This window comes from Rattus rattus, chromosome 1 (assembly GCF_011064425.1).
Source record: "Rattus rattus isolate New Zealand chromosome 1, Rrattus_CSIRO_v1, whole genome shotgun sequence".
Taxonomy (NCBI): Eukaryota; Metazoa; Chordata; class Mammalia; order Rodentia; family Muridae; genus Rattus; species Rattus rattus.
In genome coordinates, this window is record NC_046154.1 from 12525724 (window position 1) to 12540668 (window position 14945).

A 14945-nucleotide genomic window follows, 5' to 3' on the forward strand; every position below is an offset into this window, starting at 1 on the left:
ATTGAGAATTACTCAGAAATATGGGCACATTTGGGGACCCACACTGACTGCCTTGTCTTCACTGGGGGCTGGAACAGATGAGCAGAATCCTGTGTGGGGCCTGTCCTCCTCTGGGTGGGCTCTGAATGCTGACATCACTGACCATGTGTGACTGAAAGACCTGGCAGGGTCACTAGAGGTCACATCCGGGTTGGGCACAGGCATGGCAGGTGCAGGCTCTCAAGGAACAAAAGGAAGATGAGGCTTGTCTTTCCAGTCAGAGGGATACTGTCCACATTCAGAGCAGGAGTGGGGGCCTGAGGAAGAGGCAGGCAGGCAGGCAGGCAAGATAGAGCTGGCTGGAAGCAAGGGAGAAAAGCATTAAGTCCAGTTGAGAGGAAGAACGGAGGTCAGATCAGGGGGCCGCTGGGTGAGCTGCTCTTGGAACAGAGGTGCCAAAGGCACAAGCAAAGGGAGCCATGGCTCCCACGTGAGGGTGTGATGTGGTGGCAACACAGGACAAGGGAGCTGCCTCAGGGCCTGTCCCCCCACAGTGGGGGAGGGGAGCCTGGGACTGAGTCCGCAACTCACTGAGTGCCCGGGCCGGTGTGTCTCCTTGGGAAAGGGCAGCGTCATCTACGACAGCAGCTTTGACCTCTTCAAAGAGATTGGGCACCTGTGTCGCCTCTGCAAGGCCATCGCGGGCAACTCGGAGCTGGTGAAGCCAGGCGGGGCCCAGTGCTTGCCCTCAGGTATGTGCCGCCATGGTCCACTGGATAGCACTAGGTAACATGCGCCTAGTGTTTGGGTGTCTGTGCTGGAGTGTGCCCATAAGGCACTCGCAGCTCTGCACAAACGTTTTCCAAGTGTGCACAGGCTTGCAAGAAAATTGGAATGCTGTGGGGGTGTGGGGGTGTGGGGGTGTGCTAGTGAGCTGTACAGATAGGTTACCTCCGGGGCGTGGGGGTGGGGCTCTTAGAATTGAGGGCAAGTGGCTGGCTGGCCCAAAGGCTAGTTGACTGCCATGATCCAAAATGCGGCTTTCCACCTCAGTGGCAAGTACAGGTTGTTAGGCCTCTCAATGACACTGCCCGATGCTTGCAAACACATTGAGAGGCAGGTGAGAGTGTGTACCCAGGTGTGATGTGTGGGATTGGCCGTTCTTCCTGTCGCAACCTCCTCTTGCTTCTCCCCACAGGGTACAGCATCTCTTCCTTCCTGCAGATGTTGCACCCCGAGTGCAAGGAGCTGCCTGAGCCCAACCTGCTGCCAGGGCAGCTATCCCATGGGGCAGTGGGCGTCAAAGAGGGCCGTGTGCAGTGGATCTCCATGGCCTTTGAGTCGGTGAGCCTGGGGGCCCCGTGTAGTGTGCTCATCTTGAAGACATGTCCCCATCCACCCCTGTCCCTCAGCTCAGACCAGAGAAAGATACCAAGGCTTTGGCCTGAGGTCACAGCCAGCAGCTGACGATGTCAAGCACCACCCTATCTGACTGCACACCTTCATCCTTTCTAACACCTGTAGGGACAAAGGAGGGACAGGAGACTCTCCACTGTCATTCATGATCCCTGTCTCTTCCAAGGGAGGTACAGGAACATGAGTACACAGACATGCATGTACTTATACACATAGGCATATCCCCTGAGACCTGGCCTCCCTGAGACCTGGCACTTTAGTCTCCCGGATTTGACAAGATGTCCTCTGCCTCCACGTGGAAACCAGGGGTCCAGCCTTTACCTGGTCTTGGTGTGATTGACTGATGTCGTGGATCAGATCCCCAGTTCCCTCTGGCCTCTTATTCTCCACCTACAAAGCAGGATTTAAAAGCCCTTCCCTAGCTGGGCAGTGGTGGTTCACACCTTTAATCCCAGCGCTCAGTAGGTAGAGGCAGGCAGATCTCTGGGTTCAAGGCCAACCTGGACTATGGAGTGAGTTCCAGGACAGTGAAGGATACATGGTGAAACCCTATCTTAAAAAAAAAAAAAACAAACAAAAACTGCTGGAGAGATAGCTCAGCAGGGAAGAGCACTAGCTGTTCTTTCAGAGGTCGTGAGTTCAATTCCCAGCACCCACAATCATCTGTAATTGTAGTCTCATGGGATCAGATGACCTCTTCTACTGTACAGACAGATATAGACATGTGGATTAAAGCCTCCATGTACAAAAAATACATAAATCTTTTAAAAAGTTTTTTTTAAAGCCTTCTACTGCCCGGTCTGGCTGCTATGGAGAAACACACTTTGCTGGGCGTGGCAGAAATAGAGACGAGGTGACAAGTTTAGGGGAGTGCCTATTCTCAGGTCCCCGACATGGTCTCCCATGGTCCATGTTACTTGTAGTACAGACCACGATGCCTCTGATCCAGGTCAGGTGGACTAGAGACTCCTAACCCAGTGAGGACAATCCCAGGCTGAGTCCAAGTTGCCTTTTTTATTTTTGGCAAAACACTCTATAAAACTTAATATCTATACTAGTTGGCATTTCATCGCTGATACCAAAAAAAGGGAAGGAAGGAAGGAAGGAAGGAAGGAAAGAAGGAAGGAAAGAAGAACAACTACAAGCTCCAAGACCTCTTTGCATCCTGTATTTATGCAAACCAACACTGTATTGATTAAACCAAGGTCCGACACTAGCCCTTAGACTATTACTTCAGTAGACTCTGGTGCCCAGGTAGCTGAACTTGGGAAAACACTTCCCTGGGTGGCCCCGTGTTTGTCAAGGAAAAATCTTTCAAGTGAGTGATTGTTTTCATGCAGTGGAGTCTACAGTGAGTGGAGTCTTAATTCCTGAGATGGACTTAAAGCTTTTCCCCCTGACTCATTTCAGAGTGCTTGGGTTTTCCTTAATAGTGCTAATCTATTTAACAACCCTATGGCTTTCAACTAGCTTCCTTTGTCAACAGACTGCATATTTTTCATAATCCTCCTATTATGTTTTTGTTTTGTTGATCCTCATTTTACTGTAAATCTGGCTAAATGCAGGTAGCATTGACCCTACCACAGCGACATGTTATGCTGTCTTGAAACTTCCTCAGCCAAATTAATCCTTCATCTTTAAGTGCATCCTCTCACCATGTTTTGAGACTGTCTTAATGTCACTTCCAGGTGCTATTTGTCCTACACAGAGTTTGTATTGCTGCAATGAAACACCAAGAGGAAGTCAGAACAGGAACTCAAAGAGGGCAGGAACCTAGAAGCAGGAGCTGATGTAGAGACCCTGAAGGGTGCTGCTTCCTGGGCTTGCTCTCCATGGCTTGCTCAGCCTGCAAGTCAGGAGCACAGAAGTCAGGACCACAGCCCAGAGGGCTGGACCCTCCCACACTGGTCACTAATTAAGAAAATGCCCTCAGATGAATCTAGTCTGTGTCAAGCCGGCATAAAGCTGTCCTTTACACTTTTATAATTTACCCTGACAGAAGCAACTCAAGAGAGAAAGGCTTTACTTTAGCTAATAGTTTGAACTATTAACAGTCCATCCCAATAAGGAAGTCACAATGACAAGAGCTTAAGACATCTGGTCAACCTGCACTTGTAGTCAGGAAGCTGAGAACAGTGAATGCATGCATGCTTGTGCTCTTTCCACTTCTTAATAATTTTTATTATTATTATTGTTATTATTATTATTAATTTTGTGTATATGCCATTTTCCCAGCATGTATGTCTGTACACTATAAGTATTCAGTGCCCCCAGGGGCCAGAAAAGGGCATCAGATGCCCTGGAACTGTAGTTACAGATGGCTGTGAACCACTATGTAGGTGCTGGGAGTCAAACCCAGCTTCTCTGCAAGAGCAGCCAGTGCTCTTAACCACCTAGCCATCTCTCCATCTCTTCAGCTCTACACTTATACAGTCAAAACTTCCCTACTCAGATCATGGTGCCACCTCCAGTGAGTATGTCTTATCTCCATTAATGTACTCAAGATAATCCTCCCACAACATGCTCCCCTGACATACGTCCCCACTGGGAGCTTCTTACAGGTGATTGTAGATTATTTCAAATTGACAATTAAAATCACCCATTACAGGGATGTAGACAATGTAGACAATGTATTGCTGTTGTTGTTGTTGTTATTGTTGTTTTGCCAGAATATAACATGAATGAACTTTAGTCTAATTCCCAATAGATTAGTCTATTCTCAATTAGACTTTAGTCTAATTCTCTAGTTCCTTGCTCCCATCTGAAATGTCAAGCACACAGTCTTTACCATCCACATTCCTGTCTGCATTCTGGTCTTCAAAAATCCTACCAAAATGTCCAGTAAGCTCTGCTTAAAACATTCTAGAGTTTTCCTAGCCCACGGCTTCAAGCTCTCCCAAATTTCTCCCACTAGCTCTAGGGACCTAAGAGCTGCACAGTCAGACTTATTACAGCAACAACCCCACTCCTGGTACCAATTTTCTATATCATTAGTATTTTATTACTGTGATCTAAATGCTTGAGGAGTAGGGAGGAAGAGTTTAGTCCACCATGGCTGAGACAGTGTGGTAGAACAGAGTACTTTCTGCCATGGTGAGCCAGGAAGCAGAGAAAGAATGTTGACATTCTAATCGTACTTTCCTTTTAACATTTTATTCAATTTAGAACCCCAACCTGTGAGATAGTGCCACGCACATCTGAAATGGGTCTTTTCCTCTCAATTGCTCTAACTTCCTGAAAATACTCTCAACATATCCAGAGACATGTCTCAACAAACCCTCATTGATTCTAAATCCAGCCAAGTTGGCTACAGAGATCACACCACAAGACAGTAAGGTCCATCCATACTGTAGCATGTGGTGGGACCGCCTTCCTTTTCTTAGGCTGGTGCCATAGTCAACTTGAAATTAGAAATGTTCTTAATCATCTCAACCATCCACCATAGTGTTGCCTACCAAGCTGACCCTCAGTGCACTTGCACACACACACACACACACACACACACACACACACACACACACACACACCTGTGCATGAACAAGCTGAGACTATTTCATAGCAATAACCAAACTGAATTAGTGAGGCAACAGAAAAGAAAGTCCCTTTTAGGACCGTGAACTGTATCCCAGCCGCTGCCCGAGACCCTGTATGCTTGCATTCTCCAGAGACAGGCATCTGACAAGATAAGCTGAGAGCTATAAGGAAGTCTGGGTGATGGGGGTGGGGTGTGTGTGGCTTAAGAGCCCAGAGGAGGCCCATCTTGAACAAAAGGGAAGCTCCTCACAGGAGATGGACCCTAGCCAGTTGTAGGGTCATGTGGAGAAGCTTCCTGAAGAGCCAGAGGGTGGCATATGGGAGCATGGTGTATTCTCAGAGAGTATTACATTGAGAAAGCTCGTGGCAGCAGACGGAATGGCTCAGAACCCACATCCTCACAGGGCAACCTCCACTGGTGGCCACAGAATAGCCATCCTTAGGAGATGCAAAGCAGACCCACTAGGCTCACCAGCCCGTGTCCCCCGCAGAGCACGTGACTCACCAGCCTGTGTCCCCGCAGACCACGTACAAGGGCAAGTCCTCCTTCCAGACCTACTCGGACTACTTGCGTTGGGAGAGCTTCCTCCGGCAGCAGCTGCAGACCTTCCCTGAGGGCTCAGCCCTGCGCAGAGGCTTCCAGACCTGTGAGCACTGGAAACAGATCTTCATGGAGATCATAGGTGGGTGTGAGCCCACCCCTCCCCCAGGCCAGGAGGCAGGCAGGCAGCCACACAGAGGCAGCTACCCACATCGAGAGCACAGTGTGGTCTGTCTGTCTTCTGTTACCCCAAGCCCCGAGTCAGAACGCCCAGTGGATTGCCATGCAGCAGCCACTGACAAGAGGCCAGCGTGTGGGTCCTCTCCTACTGGTTGCATCTGTCCACGTGTGATCTTGAATTTGGACACCAGTTTAGTGACACTCGGGCCAGTGAGATGACTCCGTGGACGGAAGCGCTTGCCGTGCAAGCCTCTGGGTCTGAGTCAATCCCTGAAACCCCATGGTGGGAGACAAGAACCGACTGCACAAAGACCTCTGACCGCTACACGTGTGCTCATGCATGGGCATGTGCATACACGCACACGATAATTTTTTAAAAGTATGTCATGGCTTTCCTGGGCCACTGCTCTGGCGGCATGTTTAACACCTCAAAGTCCAAATGAAATTCACCTGTGTGGAGCCCACACTGCAGTAGACAGACTCAGGGATGGCACTGGCCTCAGGGTGGCCAAGCTGCTATGACTGCCCCTTCATACATCCCTAGCATTGGGGGAAAGGGGAGCTGCAGTCTCCTCACCCTGCAGCCTCACCCCCAGTCCTCCACTCTCCTACCTTGCAGGGGTACAGAGTGCCCTTTATGGCCTGGTCCTCTCCCTGCTCATCTGTGTGGCCGCGGTGGCCGTGTTCACCACCCACGTCCTCCTCCTGCTGCCTGTGCTCCTGAGTATCCTAGGTACGTGTGCCCAGGGTGACCGTCGGTGCACCAGGGATGGGATCAGCCAGGGCACATGGCAGGAGACAGCAGACCGGGGGTGTGTATGTGGTTGGTGGAACAGTGGGCCGGGCTGGCAGGGGTGAGGCCAGGTAGGGACCTACCAGTCCTTAAGGCCTCGACGTTCTCTGAGCCTCTGGCCATCCAGTCTTAGCAAAGGCCCTTGTTGCAATTCTCACCCTCAAAAAAAGATGCTCAGCTTGACCTTGTGTGACAGTGACACACAGAAACTACCTGTCTGTGTTCCCTGAGTGGAGCCAGGTATCTGTCTGTGGCATCGTTTAGGTGAGTGGCAATGTTGCTGTACCTGTCTCCCACCTCCTCCCTCCCCTTCTCTGTGCCACTGAGCACCAGCATCCTTCTTGACTCCAGATGTCTCCATTCCCCAGGGACACTCTAGGACCACGCGGGCAGGAAAAGGTCGAGGCTATACCCTGTCATCCCTCTTTCAGGCATCGTCTGCCTGGTGGTGACCATCATGTACTGGAGTGGCTGGGAGATGGGCGCTGTAGAGGCCATCTCTCTGTCCATCCTGGTTGGCTCCTCCGTGGATTACTGTGTCCATCTGGTAGAAGGCTACCTGCTGGCTGGGGAGAACCTGCCCCCACAGCAGGCTGAGGTAAGCAGCCCTGGGCACGCCTGACCCCTGACTCAGCTCCCACCTCGGGGCAATGGGGGGGCGTCCCAAAGAGACAGATGGACACTCTGTACTGACCGCCCAGGCAAGCCACAACCTAGGAGCTCTTCCCAAGACTGCAGCGTCTCAGTCGTCAGCCCTAGGTGCATGAGGTGTCTTTCCAGTCACGTGACTACAGCCAGTGCTTGCCCTGGAGCTAAGGGGGGGGGTTTGGGAGCAAAGTTGTTCCAGTTAAATACCTATTGCCGTAATAAAATAACCCCCAACAAAAATGAGATGAAGAAGGGTTTGTTTGCCTTCTAGTATCACTTTATAGCCCATCATTATGGGCAGATCAGGGCAAGAGCTTCAGACAACTAGCCTCGTACTTCTTCAGTCTGGAGCCGAGAGAAATCGGATGCATGCTGTCTTACTCGCTTGCTGTCTTGCTTGATCGCTCACTTACTCGCTCTCTCACTTGTGATCAGCTCGACTAATCCACTGCTACACAATTCACAGTCCCCTGCCTGGGGAATGGTGCCACCCATGGTAGGCTGTGTCTTCCTACACTTATGAACGACCCCCCAGCAACCCTACCCAATGTGTTCAACCCCTTACTGGGATTCTTCTCCCAGGGGATTCTAGGTTGTGTCAAGGTAACAACTAAAGCTGACTGTCCACAGTTTCGGGGTTTTTTTCTTTCCTGGTTTGATAAAAAAAAAAAATTAAGACTGACTAAAATTAAGTCATCAACAGGTTTAATCACTTTTTGGTTAGAAAGATAGAATAACCCCAGTCAGAGCTCCCATTTTTGAGGACCCACTATGGTTACCCTCCTGTCCTACAACCTATCAGCATGGGATGGGAGCTTCTCAGGCAGAGCCAGCCTGGGGCAGCAGTATAAACCCTACAGTCAAACCCCAGGCCTGCTGTCCTCAGTGGTGCTCAGCCCTAGCTCTCACTCTCCTGTCTCAGGATGCCAGCTCTCAGCGCCAGTGGAGGACATTGGAGGCCGTCCGGCACGTGGGCGTGGCCATCGTATCCAGTGCACTCACCACCGTCATCGCCACTGTCCCACTCTTCTTCTGCATTATCGCCCCGTTCGCCAAGTTCGGGAAGATCGTGGCGCTCAACACGGGCGTGTCCATCCTCTACACGCTCACCGTCAGCACCGCCCTACTGGGCATCATGGCCCCCGGTTCCTTCACCCGTACCAGGACTTCCTTCCTCAAGGCCCTGGGTGCCGTGCTGCTGGCAGGAGCCCTAGGGCTGGGCACCTGTCTCGTGCTCCTGCGCAGTGGCTACAAGATCCCCCTGCCCAGCGGGGCCACGCTATAGCTCTGTGCTTGCGTCCTGACTCATACACCTTGCCCTGCAGCAGGGGATGAGGGGATCTGAAACGCAGGGGCTCTCGGTTTTCTGGCCCAGTTCCAGGTTGCTCCACTCACAGGTTTCGTGGAACTGGGACCCGGAGCTGTGTGGGCCACACCCCCTTCAGCCCAGCTCAGACTGGAAGTCAAGTCAGATACCCCCACACTATCTGGGCCCCCTCACTGAAGTCTGCCTGGCCCTGGAAGATACTAACCATCTTCCCATACCTGGTCTCCACCAAGCAGGCGGCTTCTCTCCTCTCATACTGCTTCAGTGTCCGTGACCTGCTTGGGCCGGCATTTCAGGGCCAGCCACTCTACAGATGTGGAAACCAAGGCACCAGGAGGCAGGAACTGCCCTGTGGCTGGATCAGGGCGGAGCCAGAGTTGCCTCATAGCACAGGCCTCCCTATGGAGGGAAAGAGCACAGCAGATCCAGGACAGGGGGCCCACCCACCCCCCAGCTCTATGCAGCCAGTGTTTGTTGACCCTGCTGTTGCGGTCCAAGCCAGCAGAGACAGAGGCATTTCTTGGGATCGTGCATGTCCTAGCCCCAGCCCCAGCCTCCGGGGCACCTCAAAAACCCCTCCCTGGAGCTGCGGCATCCCCAACAGATCCAAACCTCGTCGCCCCCACCTGGCTGAGAGCGGATGACTGGTGTGTGGCGGGGCGCTACACACACGGGGAGGAGCCGGCCGTGCCTGCCGCCTGCCTGCTCGTGGCAGATGGTCCCTATTAAAGTGAGACGAAACTGCAGACCGCTGCCATTAACACAAGCATTTTCAGCCTGGCTGGCTCCATCATTTTCTTAAAATTGACATAACTAAGTGTTCACCCGCAGCCTGACACAGAGGGTGGCACCGGACCCAGACGGACACACGCGTGGGTAGAGGGTGTCCAGTACAGAGGTGGGAATACTTGGGCTCAGTGTGAGGCCGGGGCCTCTCAGTGGGAAGTGGGAGGGGCCCTGGAGACATTTGTGCCTTTATGGGGGTCCATCTGGGCCCCACCGTTGGGCATTTTTGAAAGCTTAGCACTGTGACAGCCACCAGACTTCTTTCCAGGCACAGACGTTGTGCCTTCCGGGTCTTATAAAGCTGGACATAGACCAAACAGGACAGTTCTGAGATCAGGACAGATCCCTGAGGGTGAGGGAGGAACCCGAGGTGGTCTACACACCCGTTCACCTGGTCACTAGTAACTATGAAAGGGAGGGCTGGGGTGCAAGACAGAAACCACTGCGTCCTTGCCCACGTATTCCTGGTGTAGCCTGATGCCCAGTGCTTGTTGGGGAAATATCAAACCTTTGGACCCACCATCCACCGTGAAGAAATGAATCGGTCAGGCGGGTACTGGCTGGCATGTAACACAACAGACGCCCTTCTCGGAGTTGGTGTTCATTTCCTGAGGCTCCATGATGGCACCACAGATGTCTGCAGCAGAAGACCCTCAGCTCTGACAGCAGGGTTGTTCCCTCTGGGAATCCAAAGAGGGGATCTGGTCCAGGCCCGCTGGCTGCTGGGCATCTGCTAGTCTCCGTGTGTCTGCCATTTCATGTTCGCATTCCTCTAAGAGGGACATCTGTCATGCTGGAGTTGGCCCCACCCTTATGACCTCATCCTAACCTGGTTGGCTGCAGAGACCCCGCCCCCAGCGAGCTTCTGTCCATGGAGACTAGGTGTTAGGACCAAAGTATACCCCGGGGGGGGGGGGGACGCAGGGTCATCACAAACACAGGAGTCAGATTTTTTTTTTCTCTTTTGTGTTAGGGGAGAAGTTTGAGACTGGGTTTCTCTGTGTAGCCTTGACTGTCCTGGAACCTGCTCTGTAGAGCAGGCTGACCTCAAAGTCAGAGGTCCATCAAAAGTCAGAGGTCCATCCGCCTCTGTGCTGGGACAAGGCATGCGTCACCACGCTGGGCAGGCATCAGCTTTTTTTCTAATCGGTGTAGATGCATGCAAGGGACCCAAAGCCTGAGTGGTGTTTTTTTTTCCTCTGGATCCTGAGCCCAACCTGGAGCCCAGTTGTGTCCTAAAAGCACATTCTCAACCACCAGGACAATTTTTCACAAAGGCAGACAGTGTTACTAGATGGTTGGAGGCTGTAGTCAGACAAGGGGCCTGTTCTGGAACTCCTGAAGCAAGTTCTTAGATCTGCCTAACCAACTCTTCACTTGGTAACCCTGGAGCCCACTTCGGGAAAAGTCTCAGGAAGCAGGCTGGCTCTGACTCATGACCTCAGGGTCCCCTGTGAAGCAGTCGTGTATGCAGGGTCCATGTAACCCTTGACCACAACGTACAGTGTTAAGAGGTTAAGGGAGCTGGGGAGGGGCCTGGCAGATTGACAGCATATCTCGGGATCGGTGTCTACAAGATCTTGTGCTGAGATCGTCCCAATAACTCAGATGAACATAGAGCTGGGCCATTTGCATGCTGTACGCATGATGCTTGACTCAGGGAGGTCGCTGCTACCTGGCCCGTGGGGGTGTAGGAGGGCCAAGGATTGAGGAGACTCACCCGGGCTCACCAGCTTCTGGGCAACTCTGGTCTTTGGGACTCCTGTAAGCCTCCAGATTACAGATGAGTCTGGTTATCAGAGAGGGCAAGCGGATGAGCACACTGGCCTCTGGCCATGCTCACTGTCTTGTGCCTGAGTGCCTACAAGGATGGCATTCTTAACACACAGTTTGTATCTTCTCAGCCCAGCTCCTCTGCCTTCCTTCATGGAGGCCCTGTGTGGTGTCTGATAGACTTAGTTCCCACCTGGAACTCCCCCGGGCAGGGACAGGCCTGGGGAGAGGAGGCAGTGACAGTTTGGGTGCCCTAGGGAACTTGGGCCACACAGCTGTCTGCCTCTTTGATCCTCTTCATCTTCTTCGCGACTGTTGGCACCACCGGGTCCCAGAGGCACCAACTCCCGTGAATAGAAGCTTGACCTTCCTTTGACGCCGATGTGGGCTGCAGACTTAATGAGCTTCGCTGAGCTTAATGAGGTCTCTGTTCACTCGAGCTCAGCAACCAGCCTGGGGACCCCAGGATGTGCAGGCACAGGCATGCCAAGGTGACAGGCTTCTGTGTGGAGGAGGAGCCAAGAGCATGAGAGGGGTCTGAGGGAGTGAAACCCCTTCACCAGCCAAGGATCCCTTCACCAGCCAAGGACCCCTGTGGCCCCACTTCTCCACTGAGATAGACGTCAATTGGCAGCTGCTTTTAAGAGGTGACTACTCTGCTTTTAAGGGGTGCCTCTAACCCCCTTAAAAGTCCCCCAGTGTGCCTCAAGAAAGTGTCTTAGTCATGTTCCATTAAGGAAGCTGCAGCCAGAGACATGTTTCTATCCTCCTGAGTCGACCACAGCTATGAGATAGGCAGGACTATGCCCACCTCCACACCTTCCAAAGGATGCTGTGTTTTGTCCTGGGGAGAATGGGGGTACAGTAACATGCTTTTCCGAACAGAGGCCACTCTCTCTGACCGGTACATCTCAAAGTTTTGTGGTGAGGCTACAAGAAAGCAGGTTCTCAGGCATCTCCTGTTGGAGCGTTTAATCTGCTCAGCCGTGCAGGACTGCTTTGTCAGTAGCAGAACGATAGCCACACCTCCCTTTGGACCCAGCTCCCTTGCTCCCCCACATTGAAGGGTAAACTTTATCCTGGCAGAATGCAGAAGGTGTGCATTGAAAACTAGTTCGACTTATCCAAGAACCAGAGACCCACACATCCGTCAGCACAGGAACAGGGGAAGCGAGTTACACAGGTCTGTGCTCTGCGGCTGAAAATGAACAAGGGCGCTTCCTCCGGGGGGGGGGGGATGGAAAAATCGCCAACAAAGATTAAATGAGGGAGAGAGAGGGAGAGAGAGAGAGAGAAAAGGTGGTAAAACCGTGCAGCTTATGTGTTTGAGAGCTACCCAAGAGCAGGGGCGAACCCGTGCTCACTTTTTGTTTGCATGCGCGTTAAATAATTCTGGAGAACACTACAAGGAGGAACCGCCACAGTGGTTACCTGTGTGTACAAGGATTGGGGTGCTACTCTGAGGCTGCCAGCCACAGAAGAAACCTCTTCCCATAAATCTCTGTGCGCTCAGGTGTTCTGACTGCAGGAATCAATCATGGAGATGATTTTCTTGTAAAGAGAGGGGTGGCTGACACTGGCTTCTTGGGAGACTCACTCCAGCAGCAAGGGGAAGGAGAGGAATCCCCCTCAAAGGCCTTAACAAACACGAGCTGACATTTGGGGCATCCAACGCCCTTCCAGGAGTTGGTAGCGGCAATGCCAGCTACCCTGCCACCTCCCAAGCAAGGATGGGGTTGGAGCTACAGAGTGGTCAAAGGGACAGTGGCCTGATACAGACCCTGGCCCAGGTGTAGAGGAGTGGGCAAGGAGATACTCAGATCGGGCAGCCCTGGGTAGCAGGTCAGCTGGGCTCGCTGCCCCCTGCATGTTCTCACAATGACACCTTCCTTCTGCCTCTGCTGGCCTTGTGTCCAAGCAAGTCACACGTTCTGTCTTTACCTGCTTGCTCATCCGTTAAATAGAATAATACCCACTGAGCGCGGTCTTTGTGTTTTAATAAGATGATGTTTGCCTAAGCGGTGGCCACAGTAATACCTGTCATGCCACCCTCCCTGCTGTCTCTCTTATCAGACAGGTCTCTCACAACCCTGGTTAGATGGATGTGCTTAGCATTCCAAAGCTATCCCCCACCCCCCGAGCTGTCCCTTTGACTGGGGTGGAATAGTCTTTCTTGTCCTACCTGTTGGACCCATGCTATTCAGTGGGATTGGGTAAGGAGGAAACAGTAAAGTCTTGAAATATTGCTGGTGCTCTGTGCTTCTGTCCTTCTGAGTAAAGGACATGGTCCCCAAACTTACTGGTGTCCAGGAAGCTGAGAAGCCCGTGGGGCTAGCTTGGCGCCATATCTGGCTAGCAGTCAAGCTGTGATCAAGCGTAGATCAGACTCCCTGCTGACAGTAAACAATTAGTGTTGGGGGGCCCTGTGTTTGGGGATGTTTGTTATGCGGCAGTATGGCAGCAGTAACTCACTGAGGCACTGCCCGCAGCCCCTAGAGCTAAGCTGAGGGTTCCTCCAGGCTCTACAGGCTCTCACTGATCATACCCCCATCATCATCTGAAGCCACGCCCTCCATTTTGGCTCTCGGGCCTCTGAAACCAAACTTCACCCCTAACGCGTGCAGTACTGCGACTTACCCCAGGCCTTTGCACAGCTGTCCTCATCTTGAACACACTGCACTGTGTAGTGCCTTCTTGCCCTGAAGGAGTTGGCTTCCCCTCAGAAGCCTTTGTGGGGACCCCCAAGTGTGGGTTAATCACCACACGGCACCTCATCGCCTTCCCCTTGTGATGTCTGTAATGTCCTGCTACTTGGCTGTCTACCCCACGATGAGGGGGTGCCCCATGCAGGCAAAGGAGGGATAGCTAAGCTCTCACATAACGTGTTTCTTGGAGCAGTAGCTGAGAGCTTACATCTGACCCTCAGGCAGGAGGTAAAGAAAGCTAGACTGTGTCTGGCGTGGCCTTTTGAAACCTCAAAACCTACCCCCAGTGAGGCCACACCTCCTAATCCTTCCTAAATACCTACCAACCAGGAACTAAACTTTCAACTGTGTGAACCTATGGGGATTCTCATTCAAACCCCCACAGGGGCAGGGTAAGGTTTAGGGGTTGGAGGGACCGCGGTGTCTTCCACTCACTTACCTACCACTCTCTACTCCTTTTTGTTTTGTAAGAAGAAGCTAGCTACCAGGTTAGCTTCAAGCTGCCTCTGTTCCTAAGGACAACCTTGAACTTCCGATCTACCCTCCACCTCCTGAGGGCTGGGACTGCAGACTTCAATCACCAAGCCCAGCTTCTTGCTTTGACTCCTGGGGCGGGGAGGAGGGGGCTCAAGAATGTTTCAACACTGCTAGATCCTGAGGTACAACCATTTGGCTCCTAGCTTCAGTGCTTTGACCTTGAACATGACCCTGTGCCTCTGAGACTCTGTGTATCTGTTACTTCTTGGTGCCCGACAAAACCTCTTCAAAGTCTACTGGCTTAAAACAACTACTCTGGGCCAAAGAGATGGCTCAGCAGTTAAAACCACTCGCTGCTCTTATAGAGGACCCAAGTTTGACACCCAGTACCCATGTTGGACAAGTCACAACTGTCTACGACTTCAGTTCCTGGGGACTCAACACCTTCTTCTGGCCTCTGAAGGAACTGCAACACATACACAAAAATTCACACACACACACACACACACACACACACACACACACACACACACACACATCATTAAAAAACAATAAAAATATTGTCTACAAAAAGTCATGCTTACCTCATGACCCCCGTACCACATAGTAAGCCAGGCTCTTCTGGGTCCCTCTAGGTGGTTTTGTTACCCTAGTGGGGTTCTTTCATAAATCTGCATTAAGCTGTTGGTTAGTTAGCTGGATAGCTATATTTTGGGGGGTTGGAGATGATGGGTCACTAGGCCATGCATGGGTCATCCATCATCCAGCTGTCAGGCTTGCTCACAA

General features: G+C 52.1%; 1 protein-coding gene across 1 annotated transcript in view; it reads left to right on the plus strand.

Annotated features, from left to right (window-relative positions):
• The window catches only part of Disp3 (dispatched RND transporter family member 3), a 48924-nt gene extending 39737 nt beyond the window's left edge, over window positions 1-9187 (plus strand). Inside the window, exons 16-21 of the mRNA XM_032894703.1 lie at window positions 605-731; window positions 1178-1323; window positions 5453-5612; window positions 6270-6383; window positions 6875-7041; window positions 8014-9187. Coding sequence (XP_032750594.1) covers window positions 605-731; window positions 1178-1323; window positions 5453-5612; window positions 6270-6383; window positions 6875-7041; window positions 8014-8376 — 1077 coding nt within the window. The 3' untranslated portion in view covers window positions 8377-9187. The remainder of the gene's footprint in view (window positions 1-604; window positions 732-1177; window positions 1324-5452; window positions 5613-6269; window positions 6384-6874; window positions 7042-8013) is intronic.
• The last annotated feature ends 5758 nt before the right edge of the window (window positions 9188-14945 follow it).